We start from the raw sequence: 18,821 nt of genomic DNA, 5'->3' as shown, positions 1-18,821 counted from the left end.
GTGTCCTCTGCTGTCCTTGAGCATCTGCACTCACACACTCACGTGCACACGTGTCCTCTGCTGTCCTGAGCATCTGCACTCACGTGTACACGTGCCCAACGCACACAGAATTAAAAATGAGATAAAAGCTTTTTTAAAAAGTAACTTTTCTTATAAAGTAATGGCAGGGCACCAGGACAGTAACTGATTAGTAAACAGCAAGTTATTTCATAGTACCCAGAGGTTCAGGAGTTAAGACAGAAAGCACTTCAGTAATGTGCCAAGTGGGCCTCCCATCTGAACTATCTATTATCTCATTCTGAGGTGTTAGGAGTTCAGATTAACAACTTAGTTTTACCTTGGTTACTAGAGTTTTAGCAGAAGTGACTCCTTTTGATTCTATTCTAGTCTGTTGGGGACTACTGCAGAAGCCTACTCTAAAACAATGGCATCTTGCTACATATTTAACAAAATCAACATTAACAATGCAGAGTGGCATACAAAATAGCTCTTAATCATGTGCCATGTATTCTATAGTTTTGCTGGCTCTTGAAATCCCCTAATATATAAAAGAAAAACTTTTACTACTAAAGCAAATACAAATAAAACGTGGAATGTAAGAAGGGACAAAGACAACAGAACCCAGGCCAATGAAAAATCAATTCATAGTTGCAACAAAGCTGAAGCCTAAAACAGCTGTGAAAAAAGTTGGAAATCAAAATGTGTCGCAGATACTACTCAGAAGCTGATAATGCCAGCAGATTCAGAGAAATGGGCAGAAGAGAGAAAAGGCATACAGGGGATAGGAGGGAATGGTGGATATTTAAATCCCAGAATTCCTCTCTCCAACACTAACATGTATGTTAAAGTTTATATTTGAACAGATTAAAGCAAAAGATCATTGAATTAGAGGCAGAAGCCAAAAAAAACAAAAAATTAAGAACGATAACACTGAATGAAAACCTCCTCATCCTCCATTCCTACCCTGGTCCTCTTGTTCCTTGACTAGTTAGGAACCAAACTATTAGCTCCTGTAAGAAAAAGACTGAAAAATTAATCGTTGAGGAAACAGGGCTGCACCGCCCACCAGAGACCCACCCTCCCAAGTCTGCATCCAAGTCACAATCAGATTCCTCGGGTCCACACTGATTCTCAAGGTGGACAAGTGCTTACCCAGCAGACAGGAAGCCATTGGTAGAAGATAACAAATGCAAAGGCTTCCACTTGCTCCCCCAGGTCTGATGTTAAGATCAATCTTCACATGATTTCCCACCACACCTTTGGTTACCAAGCTATAAGTGTCTCCTCACTGTTGTGCAGGTCACAGACCTTCTGGTGTATATTCTACAGAGTGCTGGGTTGTGTGTGCCTAGGCATTCTATTTCACCTTTGTCCACAGTTCCATGAGGGGATTCTACCCTTCCCACTGTCACCTAACTCCGTAAGTTAGGGGTGTTTATTTCTTTGTCCATCACTTTTGGATTTCTTTTGCTCTGTCAAGCTCTTTACTGTACTTCAATGCCTTTCCATTGTACCCAGCTCTTCCTAGAGTCCAGCACTTCATGTTTTGTTTTAAACATTCAGAGAACCATTAAAGTGATGGTTACCTCTAATCCATCATCTCCAACAAAATCATATGAAAGGCATCAATTGAATGGTTTGTATTCATTCAGCTATTAAAATAGAACAATAACAACCAAAGAGTAAGATATTTCCTTCTGGTTTTGCAAACTTCCTGAGCAGGTTGCCTGTGATCACATGGTGGCTTATCATTTATTCAATAATAGAACTTTTCTTTTACATTTATCTTTGTTTTCTGGACTGGGAAATAGGATTTGGGCACAATTCTCTTTCCTGAACATCCAATACAGAAGAGAGAATAAAGAAACCTCAGAGATGAAAGTGGAAGAAAAATGAGAGAACAATTATAAAATTAAAGAAACAATCAACTAGGCATGGTAGTGTATACCTGAAATCCTAACACTTAGGAGGCAGATATGTAGGAGGATTGTCCCAAGTTCAAGACCCGCCTGATCTACATAGTGAGTTCCAGGTCAGTCAGGACCATATAACAAGACTGTTTCAATAATCCAAAAACAAAACAAAAAAGCAATGTCTTCCACGTTCAAACACAAGCTCAGTTATCTGGGTCTTGGGATGGAACTGAGGTCCTTGGGCTTCCAAGACAAGCAGTCTACTGACTCAACTATCCTTCAGGCCTCAGCTGCAGTCCCTAAGCAAACAATAGCAACTAGCAGACAGCATGCCACACTTGAAAAAAGAAAATGGAATAAAACGCAATGACTTCAGCAGTCAATTCAAAATAAACTTCTGCGAAATAATTTGCACATGATATTGTAATTGCAGAGGATGGTTTGGAGCCAAATAAATCACTAGGAGTCATAAAATTCATTTAAAACATTAATGCCAATGCTAACCCTACATAATTTACACAAAAAGAGTAAATACTTAGCAAAAACACAAATACAAATAAATCCTTGAATTACCTTGCTTCAAGAACTGGCTGAATATCAGATGATAGCTGGGTTGTGTGACCGAATTCATCCTGTAACTCCAAAGGAATACTGAATGGAACGCCAACACGAAAAGGGGAATCCAGAAGACCAAATGAAAACTTCTCTGGCTTGCCCTCTTTACCAAAAACAAAAGGGGAAAGTATTGAGAAATTTTATTGGGACATCATAAACAGACTCAGACATTTACTGGAAATGACAACTCCAATGAAGATGGCGTTTAAATCTGTGCAGAACTGCGAAGACGGCTCAGCAGTTAAAACACCTGCGCTGCTCTTGCAGAACACCTAAGTCTGGTTCCCAGCACTACTGTCAAGTGACTCACAATGCCTATAGCTGCAGCTCCAGGATATCTGATGCCTTCTTCTGGCCTCTGTGGGCACTTGTACACATACCCACACACTGATATAAAATTAAAAACAAAACTTAAAATCTGTGTAGATTTAACTATTTCAACAACCAACACACGGAAATAAGTATAAAATTTTATCTCACAACATATGTAAACAAAAATTCAAGGGGTAGATATCAAAGTGTTTCTTTTATTTCCTTTTATTCTTATTACTATCATGGAAACAGTCTTACTATGTAGGCTAGGCACACCAGGCTGCCTTTAAACTTGTTGCGATCCTCCAATCTAACTGCCAAGGGATAGATTATAGGTGTGCACCATCATGCCAAATCTAAAATAGGTTTTAATCAAATTGTTAGAATGAAGAATGCTTATGCCCTTAATTTATTTTTATTTATTTATTTGGTTTATTGAGACAGGGTTTCTCTGTAGTTTTGGAGCCTGTCCTGGAACTAGCTCTTGTAGACCAGGCTGGGCTCAACTCACAAAAGATCTGGCTGCCTCTGCCTCCCAAGTGCTGGGATTAAAGGCGTGTGCCACCACTCCCCAGTTTTGCTTATGCCCTTAATTGAAAACTTCAAATTTCTCAAAATGGATTTGATGAGCTTACAACAAGGTACATACATGAAAATAATTATAACACAAGTAATAAGGAATTCAAAGGCAAGAAAAGAATTACCTATTCTCATAGTCTCATTTATTTACTGTGTATACATACAATTTCTTGTGTGCACATATTCACACAGTATTAGGAACCAATTCAGCCATATATGTGCTCTCTCTGAGCTTACCGTCTACCTAGGAGTGTGATCTCTAATCTACTAATCTTGACTATTCCTTGGAACTTATGGAATGAAAGTGTTTAAGAGTCCACCCTTAAACACGCCAAATCAGAAACTCTGTGAACAGTCATGCCTACTGACAGAGATATTCAGGAAGGAAGTTGCCTGAGCTACAGAGTAAGCTCAAGGCTCACCTAGGTGCCTTATTGAGATCCTGTCTAAAAATAAAAATGACTGGGGCTATCCCTCTGGCAAGGGCTTGTCTACCATACATGAGGCCCTAGGTCCAATCCCTAGTAAAAGTAAACATACACCAAGACATTTTTGGAGAGACATTCAGCAGGCTGTGCTTGAATAAGTCCTTTGAGGTAGTTCACTTACAAACTCAAGTTGAGAAGCACAAATTCAAACTGATAAACACTGTAAATGAACAAGCTTTCAGATGACGTACATGGATGAGAAGGAACACACACCTTAACAGTTAGAGAAACTGCTTAACCACTAATTTTATTATGTAAATGTTGAAGCTAAAAGGAATAAGCTCGTGGGAAATGAATCCTCAGTCTACTGCTGAGTGTTCTATCCACAGTTTTTGAGAATTCTTGGTATCAAATGTACAGAAGAAACTAGCACATTTAAACAAACAAAAAAGCTTTTATTAGTCAAAAATTGGAACAATATAAATGTTTCAACAGGAAACTAAAATATAATAAATCTACACCATGAAGCAGATTTCTAGAACAAGAATTATTTTTTAGGAAATAAAACCTTGGGGCTGGAGAGATGGCTCAGTGGTTAAAAGCACTGGTGGAGGATCCAAATCCAATTCCAAGCAGTTCACAAACATATGTAACTCCAGATCTAGGGATTCAGGTTTATTGTGGCCTCCATAGGCACGAGACACAAATACAGTGCACAGAAACATTAATACATGAAGCCTTCTAGTGGTCCTTCTGACTAAAAAAGACATGCAGCTCCAATTTCTCCAAAAACTACAACGACCACCACCACCACAACAACAAAAAAAACAAAGAAAATAAACGGACAACAAGAGCAACAGTGAATAAATGAGACCTCCTGAAACCAAGAAGCTTCTGTAAAGCAAAGGACACTGTCATTAAGACAAAAAGGCATCCTACTGAATGGGAGAAGATCTTCACCAACCCTGCACCAGACAAAGGTCTGATCTCCAAAATATATAAAGAACTCAAGAAACTGGACATGAAAATTCTAATTAACCCAATTAAAAAATGGGGTACTGAACTAAAAAGAGAATTCTCAGCAGACAAAGTTCAAATGGCCAAAAGACACTTAAGGTCATGTTCAACCTCCTTAGCAATCAGGGAAATGCAAATCAAAACAACTTTGAGATACCATCTTACACCTGTCAGAATGGCTAAAATCAAAAATACCAATGACAGCCTTTGCTGGAGAGGATGTGGAGTAAGAACACTCATGATGGAGGAAAGTCATTGGTTAATTAAATAAAGAAGCTGCTTGCCCTGATAGGTTAAAACATAGATGGGAGGAGTAAACAGAGCAGAATGCTGGGAGGAAGAGGAAGTGAGGTCAGACTCGACAGCTCTCCTCTCGGGGGCAGATGCCTCAGAGAGACACGATGCTCCACTCTTGCGGGCAGAGGCGAGAGCTCTGCTCTCTGAGGCACATGCGATGAAGCTCCGACCCAGGATGGACGTAGGCTAGAATCTTCCCGGTAAGACCGGTGCTACACAGATGATAAGAAATGGGCTAGTCCGGGTGCGAGAGTTAGCCTAGAAGAGGCTAGATAGATGGGCCAAGCAGTGCTTAAAAGAATACAGTGTCCGTGTAATTATTTCGGGGCATAAGCTAGCCAAGCGGCTGGGGTGCTGGGGACGCTGCGCCGCCGCTCCTATTACTACACACTCATCTATTGCTGGTGGGAATGCAAACTTGTGCAACCACTTTGGAAATCAGTGTGGCGGTTTCTCAGGAAATTGGTAATCAATCTACCTCAGGATCCAGCAATACCACTCTTGGGAATATACCCAAGAGGTGCCCAATCATACTACAAAAGCATCTGTTCAACTATGTTCATATCAGCATTATTTGTAATTGCCAGATCCTGGAAACAACCTAGATGCCCCTCAATGGAAGAATGGATAAAGAAAGTGTGGAATATGTACGCATTGGAGTACTACTCAGAGGTAAAAAATAATGACATTTTGAATTTTGCATGCAAATGGATGGAAATAGAAAACATTATCCTGAGTGAGATAACCCAGACCAAAAAGGTGAATATGGTATGTACTCACTCATTAGTGAACTCAAGCCATAAACAAAGGACATTAAGCCTATAGTTCACAAGCTTAGAGAAGCCAAATAACAAGGTGAATCCAAAGAAAAACATATATAGATCCTCCTGGAAAATGGAAGGAAACAAGATTGCCAGGCAAAAGTTGGGAGCCTGGGGGTAGGGGTAGGTGGATGGGGGGAAGGGGAGGAGGAGGGAGAAAGGAAAGACTGGAGAGAGCTTGGGGGAATGGGAGGGTGGAGATGGAGGAAGGGCAGATATAGGAGCAGGGAAGAAGATATCTACATTAAGGGAGCCATTATAGGGTTGACAAGAGACTTGGCTCTTGAGGGAATCCCAGGTGTCCACGGGGATGTCCCCAGCTAGGTCCTTGGGCAGCCAGAGGGTGCCTGAACTGGCTTTGCCCCACTATCACACTGATGTTTATCTCGAATATCACCATAGAATCTTCATCTGGCTGGAGATAGAGACAGAGACCCTCATCAGAGCAACAGACTGAGCTCCCAAGGTCCAGTTGAAGAGCAGAAGGAAAGAGAAGATGAGCAAGGAAGTCTGGACCGTGAGGGATTGGTCAACCCACTGAGACAGTGTGCCTGTTCTAATGGGAGCTCACCAAAGCCAGCTGGACTGGGACTGAATGAGCATGCGATCAAACCAAAATCTCTGAACGTGGCTGACAATGGGGGCTGACTGAGAAGCCATTGATAAAGGCACTGGGACTTGTTTCTACTGCATGTACTGGTTTTTTGGGACCCTAATCTATTTGGATGCAAAGCTTCCTAGTCCTGGATGTAGGGGGGAGGACCTTGGACTTCCCACAGGGAAGGGTTCCCTGCCTCTCTTAAGGACGGAGGGGGAGAGAAGAGGGTAAGTGGGGGAGCGGGAGGAGAATGGGAGGAGGGGAGGAAGTGTAAATTTTTGAATGGAAAAATTAAAAAAATAAAATAAAACCATAGTAATGATGCTATAGATTTGTAGGAGACCTAAATCTACAAAACAACAAACAACACAATGGGAAGATCTGTTGAAACTGGCTTCAGTTCTCGGAATCACCATTCCTCCACACAGAGAGCCCCCAACACGACACAGAGGCCTATTCTCCAGAGAACAAAAGAGGTAGGTCTAAGGAAGGAGAGACCCAGCACTAGGAAAGGATGCACAGTTCACTGAAAACTGAGGAACCAGCTGGAGAATGACGTACATAGCAGGGCAGACCTCTCTCCTCTCAGTGGTCTTTGCAGCCTGACTTTCTTCCCACTGGGTGCCAGGCTATAACCTTCCTTAGCATAAGACAGGAAGGTCCCACCCTGGAGAATCTCAACAGCCAAAACGCAAAAACCTAAAACTCTCACAATGTAATTAAAATGTAATTAACATGTTTTTTATATTTTATTTTGTAGTTTAAGCAGTATGACATGGAAGATAAACACAGCAAATAGACAAGCACACAAAGCAGCTGGTGTGAGACAGACTATGAACAAGGAAGCACACTATCAAGAAAAAAAAACAAAAACCTGCGAACAAGATACTCAGTCCATGAAGTGGAAATATAATGCTTTAAAAAGGGAATAACACAGAATGATACAGCAAGGTGGGAAAATTCAATATAAAGAAATGTTAAAGCAATCTCAAGTAAAATAAATAGAAATAAGGAATGTAAAGGAGAAAAAAATTAATTAGAATACCAGTCCGGAGACTGAGTATTTTCATATCAGATATTTAAAAAGCTAAAAATTCAAGTATTTTAAGAAAAATGCCTAGAAAATAAAATTTGTTTCAAAACTAAAAAGGTTATGAGTACACAGCAGCTGATGAAAATGATTTTATAATCATGAAACTTGGAATTTTAGAAACTGAGGGGAAAAAATTCCCCAAACAGCTGAAATCATCCAAAGGGTTAAGAATCAGACTAGTTGTAAACGACATAAAGTAAAAAACTAACTAAAATTTTTAAATGACATCTTCATAATTAAGAAAGAACATAAATGACTAGGTACTTTTATAGCCATTTAAAAACCATGATGTTTACTCCATTATGTATCTTTTACTGAATTATACAAAGCCCTGCCCCCACCCTGATTTAAAAGGTACCACCAGGAGATGGAATTATACATATAGTAAATTATACATTCACTCACCTTTAATAGAAAATTTTATTGCTTTAGAAGGTAGCGATCTTCCTGCATAGGTATCTGCATTACTTTCATTCAATACCACTTGTAATTTCAATGTATAATTACCCAGTTTCTGGATATTTTCTAGATAAATTAAGAAGAGATTAAATATCATATCAACATATACTGAATCATATATAATTTTCTTTCCCAAGGATATACCTAGCCTGTTCTCAAATCAGTACACTCCAGCAGCTCTCCTGCTGAGCTCCTGAAGAAGTTCTACCAGAGGTGAAGTACCATGCATGGTGTGTACTGTTTACACAGGTGATGGGGATCAAACCCAGGACCTCAGCCATGATAGGCAGGCACCGGAGGGGCTGGAAAGATGCTCAGCAGTGAGCATCACTTGTTGCTCTAACAGAAGGACCGGGTTTGGTTCACAGTCATCCATAACTTCAGTTTCAAGCATCTGATGCTGCCTTCTGATCTCCACTAGCACGAGGCAAGCACACTGTGTATATATATATACACACATACATGCAGGCAAAACACTCATACACATAAAATAAAAATTTGAAACCAAAATAAGTAAAAAAAATAAAAATAATTGAAATTAAGAGTAACTCACCCATTTTTTTAAACCAATAAGGCCATTTTCCTCCATGCTGACTGATATGTGAAATGATTTCTTTGTTTCCACTTGAAGCTTGATAAAGGAAAATAGAAATACTGCCTTGAGAAACTGAGTATAAAATGAAAATATGTGTTGCAATAGATCACATGCAGTTCCTTTTTTTTTTTTCCAAGACAGGATTTTTCTTGTAGCTTTGGAGCCTGTCCTGGAACTCACTCTGTAGACCAGGCTGTCCTCAAACTCACAGAGATGTACCTGCCTCTGCCTCCTGAGTGCTGGGGTTAAAGGCGTGCACCCCCACTGCCGGCAAATGCAGTTATTTATATTTGCTATACACATCATAAAACTGTTCTGAAGCTTCAAACTATTCAATACTATGTATGCAAATAAGGAAAAACAATGAAAGTTTATTTAGCTCATTGCAATGCTTTCACTTGGAGGCTAAAGTGATGGACTAGAAGGCAGTACCCCAAAAGTAAGATATACAGTCCAGAAGTAGCACAGGTGAATCATATGGCTTCTACTTTCAGCTTTTTAAAAAACTTCCATACTTACTGTCATAGTATGTGTGCTAATTTATAATCCCAATAGTGAATAAGGGTTCCTTCTCCACATCCTCACCAGCATAAATGGTACAGGTTTTCTTGATAATAGCCATTTTGCCAAAATTTACATTTTGCTGGAAGCTAAGAGTGTTGAACACTTTAAAATAGTTATTGGCCAAAACCTCCTGTTGGCCTGCGAAGGCACCTGAATGCCCAAGAACATATTCCCTTAGACACACAGTTACATAAGCAAAAGTGAAATACTTAAAAAATAATATAATTTGGTTATCAATATGCTGAAAATACCTTTTACTAGGTTGAGATATGTTCTTTCTATTTTGGGTTTCTTCAGGGCTTTTTGTTTTGTTTTGTTTTTCGAGACAGGGTTTCTCTGTGGTTTTGGAGCCTATCCTGGAACTAGCTCTTGTAGACCAGGCTGGTCTCGAACTCACAGAGATCCGCCTGCCTCTGCCTCCCGAGTGCTGGGATTAAAGGTGTGTGCCACCACCGCCCGGCCAGGGCTTTTTTTTTTAAATCATAAAATGGTATTAGATTCTGTCAATAGCCTTTTGTGCATCTTTTGAAATTATCATCTAATTTCTACTTATATCGACTTATGTGATATATTAAATTAATATGTTGAACGATTTCATTACCACTGGATTAAAATCTACTTGATCATGATGGTCTTTTTATGTTTTCTTAAGTCTAGCCAACAAAAATTCTGTTGAGAATTTTTACATCTATGACCATTAGGGAGATAAGTCTATAATATTTTTCTGTTGGGTCTTTCCCCAGTTTTGGTATCAGGATAATATGGCTTCATAAAAACAATTTTGTAGTGTGCCTTTCTTTTCTGATACAGAGAGTAATTTCAGAAGCACTGATGTTACTACTTCTTTCAAAGTATGGCAAAATTCATCAGTGAATCCATCTGAGTCTGGAATTACCAATCTGAAATTATTTCTACGCTTTATTTTACTTTTTTTATGGCTTTTTGATCCCACCAAATAACTTTATTCACACAAACATCCCTTAATTTACAAAGCTTCAGTCATTCATACGCATTAGGGGGTTCCATAGTGTTAAAGGAACTTATCTATAGTGTATTATACTAACCCAAGTAAGCCAAGTACAAAAAATGTTCCTGTAAAGTTGTTCACACATAGGTTCTTTATTACCAGCTTGGACTCTACCCTTTAAGTCAAGATTCAAGTTACAGGGTCAGGATGGTAGCACATCCCTTTAAATCCCACACTTAAAAGGGAGAGGCAGATGAACTTCTGTGAGGTAGCAAAACCTGGCCAGATACGGCTACACAGTTAAGACTCTGACTCAAACAACAACAAAAAAGATCCAAGCTATACCTGAGTAGAAGTCTCTGAACCACCCAACCCACTACAGCAAGTTATATATCTCACTGCCAATGAGAAAAGAAACTAAAGGGACTGAATCAGGTCAAGGATGAAGAACATGTGAAATTCTAGGGTATCCCATATTTTAAAACTTGTATCTAATACTAAAAGACACCTAGAGACATGGGATAAAACAAGAAGGGACTCTCCAAAAAAAAAAAAACAAAAACAAGAAACCAACTGTGTTAAACAGATCAAATTCCATACATTAAAACTCCACCCCTCCCCTTCACTGAGCACCATTACAAAGCACTAATCGATATAGCTTGAAATTTTAAAAAATAAAAAAAAGTAACAAAAAAATTGAATGAGGTAACCCAGATCGAGAAAGAGAAATATAATATGTACTCACTCATAAGTACTCACTCATAAAGCCAAGAATAACAAGCCTACAGTCCACAACCCTAGAGAACCTAGATAACAAAGAGGATCCTAACCTACATGGATCTACGCATGAAGGATAAAAAGACAAGATGTCCTGAGTAAATTGGGAACATGGGGGGCAGAGGAGAGGGTGGAAGGAGAGTGGGCAAAAAATGTATAGCTAAATAAAAATAATAGAACAAAACAAACAAACAAAAACCCCTCTTTTTCCCCCAAGTTTTGGGCACTCACTTGAGATGCCCAACCTGACTTTTTGGAAGAGTGCACCTTAATTTCTACTTCGTAACTTTAACCAAGTCTGCTATATTAACCAGATTCAAGTCATCAAAAATTAAGATATTCAATTCTTCTTATCTATTCACTAAAGGTCCACACTCATATATATTCTTACTGTGTAATATGACTTTAAGTTCCACCAGCAGCTTCTTTGATCCTCCGTGACTTGTCCCTGGGAGCTTCTGCATTGCTTCCCCCTTCTTGTTTAGTATTTCAATTCTTAGTGCACCTGTGAGAATGCCCAATGTGAAAAGACAGTCACAACCACCCACCAACAGTCTGGAAGGTCTTCTTGTTATATTTCAATAGTCTATAGTTTTTATACATTAGAAGCAGACAAATTTTTTAAAAGAAAGACAAAACCAACAGAGGAGATATTAGAAAACATACCAATTGGGGTTCCGGCAGGCCTAATTTCATTTGGCAATAATTCATCTCCTTCAGGCCAAGTTATAGACAGCCTATCAGGGAGCCTGTTACAAAAACAGCATATTAATGTTTTGTGAATCTAGTTACTTACAGCATTAATTTGAAAAATGCAAATTACCAGATTAGGTACTACTGCTACATTCTGAGAAGTTAAACCTAATCTTGTTATGCCTAATAAAAAGCCAAGATAAAAATCCACCTTGATATTAACACTTAGATGTAATTTTTCTTTATTTACAGTACAAATGTCCCTTTAAAGACAAAATAAAATAAGCATCACTAGCTTGATCCAGAAATAGAAACATCATCCACTTCATTTTCTTTCCTTTTCCTGTTCAATTTTAAGGTGATAGCGATAGGATCCTCTACATCAATACATGCTGTCCTGGAACATATGGCATAGCTCAGGCTGGTCATCAATGTCCCTCACCTCAGTGTCCTGGGGCAGAGGGACAGCTGCTTCTACCCTACTGGCTTCTTCCTTCTAGTGTTCTTCATTTCTTACAAAGTGCTCATTTCCTCCAGCTTTCAGTCCCCCCACCCCAATGCCTGTGTTAAGGTATAAATAAATGTGACACTTTAGACAAGTTTTCTCTTTTTCTAAAAATCTAGGTTCCTGTCTAACTACAACTCTCAATATTTAATGTCAAAGAGTTCACTTCAGAGCACATAACATGTATGAGAATACTAAATAGTACTTCCAAATATATATTTAGATCCAAGAATTTAAATAAATATATTCAAAAATTATACTATATATATTTCATTATATATTATATATTATACTAATATTAAAAAATTATAATATATATTTCCCTTCTTTTTGAGACAGGCTATCATTACAGAGGCCTGGCTGGCTGGCCATGTAGACTAGGCTAGCTTTTAATCTCAATATAGATTCACCTGCCTCTGCATCCCACATGTATCACTGTGCCCAACCCAAATTATTATTTTGTTTAGCCTTGATTTTTGAAACTTGACTTACCTTGCCATTTCATCTTCTACATATTTTTTTATTGTTTTCTCAGCAACAGTCCTGTCCAGCTTTGCAATAGGCACTGTTTTTATTTCATCGTACAGCGCCTGGGGTTCCTGAATAAGAATTTACACCAACATTGCAAAGATAACAACTTAAAGTAAGCTGTTAGTTACTAAACAAACCAACCCATTTATTTCTCTCAAAGACATCAATTTTATCCTAATTAAGTACACAAATGAGGGTAACTATTCTTTTTTTTTTTTTTTTTTTTTTGGTTTTTTGAGACAGGGTTTCTCTGTGGCTTTGGAGCCTGTCCTGGATCTAGCTCTGTAGACCAGGCTGGTCTCGAACTCACAGAGATCCGCCTGCCTCTGCCTCCCGAGTGCTGGGATTAAAGGCGTGCGCCACCACCGCCCAGCGAGGGTAACTATTCTTACACTTGACTATTTTCACTTTTAAAAAATCTATCTTTAAAATTTATTATTACTGGGCTTTGAGATGGCTCAGAGTTTAAGAACACTAGCTGCTCTTTCAGAAGTCCTGAGTTCAAGTTTCCAGAAACCACATGGTGGCTCACAGCCATCTATGAGATCTGGTACTCCATGTCTGGCATGCAGACATACAAGCTGGCAGAACACACTGTATATAGTAAGTAGATATTTTAAAAAATTATTATGGCGCATTTGCATAGAGTACGTGCGTGGGTGCATGTGTGGAATCCTCCCCTTCCACTTCTAGCACCTGTTCTCATGTTTTTATTTAACCTGCACAATCCTATAAAATCCAAATTACAAGAAACAAGCGTAAGGGGAAAACTTTTATCCTGGAGTTACATTTTTGTTCTGTTTTGTTTTTCGAGACAGGATCTCGCTGTTTAGCTCTGGTTGTCCTGGAACTCGCTCTGTAGGCCAGGCTGGCCTTGAACTCACAGAGATCCACCTGCCTCTGGCTCCCAAGTGGTGGGATTAAAGACATGCACCACAACTGCCCAGTGGAGTTACATATTCTTAAAAAATAAAATTCTGTCTAGTGATTACTCGTCTCTGAACCTGGTGGAATATATGTATATATGACACGCAAATTTATGGAACAGAAAGAAAACTATGCTGACAGCAATCACTTCATTAAATAGGGAAAAATGCAAGCCAATTTTAAAATATCATTCCCTTTATTCCAATATTTACATAAAAGTGGTGCCACGAGACTTTCAATACGCATCGGTCACTTGCTTTCTTACCATTGCGATCTGAACTTCACCTCCTGTAGCATACACTTCTCCATCATGATCACCATAAAGGAAGAACCTTACTATGCTTCCATAAAAGAGAGGCAGTGTCTTGACTGTCTTGACCTGATATTTAACATAAATTCTCAGATTAATATTTTCTAAGAGAAAACAGGTTTAATAATGTAACTGGCATGAATTTGAAAACCACTCTTGTTCACAATGACTTCATACCAATGAAGCAAGCAAATTATATGTGAGATTTAGCACTTACTGGTGGCAAATCTGTGTTAAGACAAGAGCTTCTTCATGCAGATATGTCAATCTAAGCATGTGTTCATAGACTTTGACAAGTTAACAATTCCATCAAATACATTAGATCAAAACCTGTATGTGTGTGTGTGTGTGTGTGTGTGTGTGTGTGTGTGTGTGTGTATGTGTGTACTTTGAGATAGAAGAAATGGGAAGGGAAGAGAGAACAGGAGAGGGGGAGAGGGAGAGAGAAAACTGCCTCTGCAGAGAGAATGGCAGAAAAAAGGCTTGGAACTTTTTGCGTCAGGTCTGATGGGTCTATTTATAATCCCTGCACTTGGAGCTGGGCAGTAGATCACTCAGTCACAGGTCAGCCTAAGTCACATGGTGACACTGTCTCTCAAAACTCAAAATCTCTATGTCTTCCCTAGAATCAATAGCTTCAGAAATTTAAAAATAAATCAAAACCACTATAAGCTATCTTGATTCATATGTACATTAGGTAGCAGGAAAAAAAACAACCAACTTAATGGTTTTTATTTTTCAGAAAAGATTGTGTGTGTCCATGCTGAAATATCTAAAAAGCATTTGCTCAAGTCCATGAAGCAGCTGATAAGCTGATTATTCTCACAGCCCTGCAACACCTGACCTGGCTTCAGGGGTACTCTAAGTTCTCCTAGTTCCCTCTCAGCCCACCATATACCCTTTCCGTCTGACACCAGCTCCCTCTGTCCTCATCTAAATGTCATAAAAACCCCAGTCCTTGGCTTCTTCAGCCACCCTCACTACTTCTAGGACTTTAACTGTGTGATGGCACCCCTCACAGTGAGAGGGAAGTCATGTCTTCCTAATTGGCAACTGTTGAGTATTTCCAAGCTTCTTCTACTTGAGGTTACTGTAAATGCTACTTTTGACCCAAAGCATGTTATAGATTTGCTCTTCTAAGTCCTGGCATCATCCAATGGCAGAAAATTCTCTCTTCTCCTAATCATTCTCTTCATTCAAATCACCTTTGTTTTACCTAGGTCTTTACTGTTCCCAATTTTAGGTTAGAATATTCTAAGAACAAAGCACATTTCAATCTCTGCATGTTCACAATGCATTTAAAATCAGAAAATACTTTTCAGCAGCAAAATACAACTAAAAAACTAAAACTACTCTTTTCAGTCTCCCTCTCAAAGAGGCAGCTTCTGTCTCTCCCTTCTCCCCTTCCCCCTCTGTCTCTCTCTTTCTCTCTTTCTCCCCTTTCCCCTCCATAACCCACTAAATAAATATCCAACCTCAAAAAAAAAAATAAAACTAAAAATTACTTTACCACATATTAAGCCAACACTGCCACTCCAAGTGAATAAAGACAACGTAAGAATACTTTGTTAATGCAGCTTTGGCAATAAACAACATTTTTAAGACACAATAAATTGTATATTGAAATTGATTTCTTTTTCACTCTTTACAGGCTTCAAAGAAACATAAGCATTGTTGTAGTTGATAGACTCTGGTGCACCTAACATAGTTGGCAATTCTACTAAGAACTTAATTTGAACGTAGGCTGCACCTACCAGTTGTCCTGCTTTGTATATTTTTCCGTCCCACTCTATTGCTGAGTATGTTGCCCAGGGGCCTTGCTTTTTGGAGGGAAGATCAGGACGTGTAATCACTCCTTTAAAAAGTGTAAATTTTATTTGTTTGTCATACTTTTCATGACAGTCCTTCAGCCATAAAGCAAATTCTCTGTCAATTTTCATTCTCTGCTCCTGTAAAGATTTAAAATGTTCTATGAAATATTGATAAACAGATACAGCCTTAGAAACCAGTCACTCATTTCATTTTCCTTTCACATATCACATGTCAAAAAACCTAGGTAAAAATTAAAATATCTTGCCAGATCTTTTCAACAATTTATGAAATTTAATAAAATAAGGTTTTCCTTGTGACATTCTTTATGCCATATTTATACAGAAAAATGGAGCAAAATTTAAAATGACTTAACTTACAAGAATGAACACCTACAGAAACTGTTATGTGATGTACTTTGGCAGCTAAGTATTACATTGATGTAGGAGGGTCAGCTGTCTATGTGTTACTTTCATTGGTTAATAAAGAAACTGCCTGGGCTTTTTGATAGGACAGAATTCAGACAGGTGGAGTAGACCGAACAGAATGCTGGGAGAAAGAAAGCAGAGTCAGGCAGACGCCATGAAGCTCTGGCCCAAGATGGATGCAGGTTAGAATCTTCCTGGTAAATCACCACCTTGTGGTGCTACACAGATTATTAGAAATGGGTTAATCAAGATGTGAGAGTTAGCCAGTAAGAGGCTAGAGCTAATGGGCCAGGCAGTGTTTAACTGAATACAATTTGTGTGTTGTTATTTTGGGTGTAAAGCTAGCCGTGCGGGATGAAAAGCAGGCCTGCTCTCCTCATCACTACATTACATTACTGAAAGAGTAGCACACAGTAAATGACTCTGAGGTATGTAGGTATAAAAGAGCACAATTGTCTTATTAAACTTTTAAAAATTTATACACAATGGGATCACTTTGTTTCATTACCAGTGCATGCATTTTAAATCTGATCAATCTCAAATCACATTTCATCCAAAAGTATTTCATAAGCATATGCACCCTTTGGTAATTCGCAAAACAAGGCCAAATTTGAACAGTTAAGGGGTAGTGAAGTAGCTCAGCCAGTAAAGACACTTATCATCAAGCACAGAGACTCAAATTCCATCTTTAGAACTCCCATAGTGGAAAGAGAAAATTGATTCTAGCAAGTTGTCCTCTCATCTCTACATGCATGCCCTGGAACATGCACATGAACCCGTGTAAAAACAAAAAAATTATTAAAGCCTTAGAGAGTAGTTAATGTTCAGTTCCCATGCAACACAATTACAGGTAGCTGTTATTAAGTGGAGATGCTTGATGATTACAAAGTCTCAATATTAAGAGCTACTAAAGCTGTGTATGGTGGTATATGCATATAATTCCAACTCTTGGGAGACAGAGACAGGAGGACCAGGAGTTCAAGGCCAGGTTAGGCTATAAAAGGTTTGAGGCAAGCCTGCCATAATGAGACTTTTCTCAAATGTGTGTGTGTGTTTGTGTGTGCGCATGCACGCATGTGCGTATATGTAGAAGGTGTCTAATAAAGGCAGGTAAATTTTATCCACAGTTTAATCAACTTGAAAATTTTAGTGTAATGACCAGTTAAAAGCTTAAGAAAAAAAAAATCACCAAAGCCTTAAAAAAAAACCTTAACTGATACTGCAAAGCAAAAATGTTCTACACATTGATGGGGTACTAAGAAATACTGAACACACACATATATATGTATGTAGATAGAGACATAGAGATTATATAATATTCAAGTCTGATTAAACTGGCTAAGGAAATGACTTAGCTGTTAAGCGCACTTGCTGCTCTTTGGGTGAGTCGCCGCTTCTAAGTCTAGTTGTATGAGAACTGATGCCCTCCTTTGGCCTTCACAGATATGTGTACTTGCATATGCACACGCACACACATACACAGTTTAATGTTTATTTCAACAAACTCAATTATTGAAACACAGTAGTCTTTTGAGAAAATGAATCTAAATATACAAAATATTAGTAAAAAGCTGCTTAATGTACAGGTCTGCATTTATTTAAGAAGAGATCATTGGCAAATATTCAAAGCTTGACATTTAAAAGGCATACCTGTCCATTTAAGATTCTTGTAAAAAGGGTGTTCTTATCTTTCAATTTCAGCTCAAGATCCATAAATGTCAGTTTATTTGTGCTGACCTGAAATTTGTCATTAGTGAACAATGCACCAGATATTCTATTAAAGCACTCAATTGGGGCAAGCCCTCTCTTCTTAGGAGGAGCACACCAGTCAAAACTGCAACAGAACAAAATTATTGGTCAGTAAAAAGATTAGGTTAACAAATGCCAGCCCAGACTACTATACCCAGCAAAATGTTCAATTATAACATATGGAGAAAAAAAAATTGTACTATAAAACCAAATTTAATTGTATTTACAAATACAGCTCTACAGAAAGCACTAGAAGGAAAACTTCAACCTGAAGTGCTGTGGGAACTCCTTCAGCCAACAGCTTTTAAGATTCTGGCTCACTTTGGGCATGGTCGTCTTATGTACTAAAAACGCAAACAGAAAGCGTGGGGCGGGGAGGGGAGGGGCGCTTCACTGCTGGATTCAGGTCCAGTTCCCAGTGCACACAGAAGACTGAGGATCACTAGTCTTTCTGTCAGTTTACCCTTAATAAGTAAACCTTTGCTATATTCTATCCAGGCTAGTGTGGGAACTCTTTTGTACAGCAACACTGAAGATGTTAATTACACCCAAGGAACTCAAGAAATAAATAATCTCAGACAAAAATATCAAAGGGGGAGTACCCACACCATAATAACATAACAGGAGTCAATAAACACTGATCACTGATTTCTCTCTTAACATCAATGTCACAATTTCCCAATAAAAAGACACAAACTTAAAGAATGGAAAGAGGGCTGGGCGGTGGTGGCGCACGTCTTTAATCCCAGCACTCGGGAGGCAGAGGCAGGCCTGGTCTACAAGAGCTAGTTCCAGGACAGGCTCCAAAACCACAGAGAGACCCTGTCTCGAAAA

At 38.8% G+C, this 18,821-nt stretch overlaps 1 protein-coding gene across 2 annotated transcripts in view; it reads right to left on the bottom strand.

Moving 5' to 3' along the window:
- The window catches only part of Smchd1 (structural maintenance of chromosomes flexible hinge domain containing 1), a 143,744-nt gene that overhangs the window by 77,228 nt on the left and 47,695 nt on the right, over positions 1-18,821 (bottom strand). For both annotated transcript variants that reach the window (XM_005367548.2, XM_005367549.2), the window contains exons 12-20: positions 17,889-18,072; positions 15,756-15,950; positions 13,957-14,070; positions 12,726-12,832; positions 11,702-11,784; positions 11,427-11,540; positions 8,686-8,763; positions 8,079-8,198; positions 2,487-2,631 (exon numbers count right to left, since the gene is read on the bottom strand). In XM_005367548.2, coding sequence (XP_005367605.1) covers positions 2,487-2,631; positions 8,079-8,198; positions 8,686-8,763; positions 11,427-11,540; positions 11,702-11,784; positions 12,726-12,832; positions 13,957-14,070; positions 15,756-15,950; positions 17,889-18,072 — 1,140 coding nt within the window. The remainder of the gene's footprint in view (positions 1-2,486; positions 2,632-8,078; positions 8,199-8,685; positions 8,764-11,426; positions 11,541-11,701; positions 11,785-12,725; positions 12,833-13,956; positions 14,071-15,755; positions 15,951-17,888; positions 18,073-18,821) is intronic.

The sequence above is a fragment of the Microtus ochrogaster genome, unplaced genomic scaffold (assembly GCF_000317375.1).
Source record: "Microtus ochrogaster isolate Prairie Vole_2 unplaced genomic scaffold, MicOch1.0 UNK20, whole genome shotgun sequence".
In the NCBI taxonomy this organism is placed as follows: Eukaryota; Metazoa; Chordata; class Mammalia; order Rodentia; family Cricetidae; genus Microtus; species Microtus ochrogaster.
This window is presented reverse-complemented; position numbering and strand designations above follow the sequence as displayed.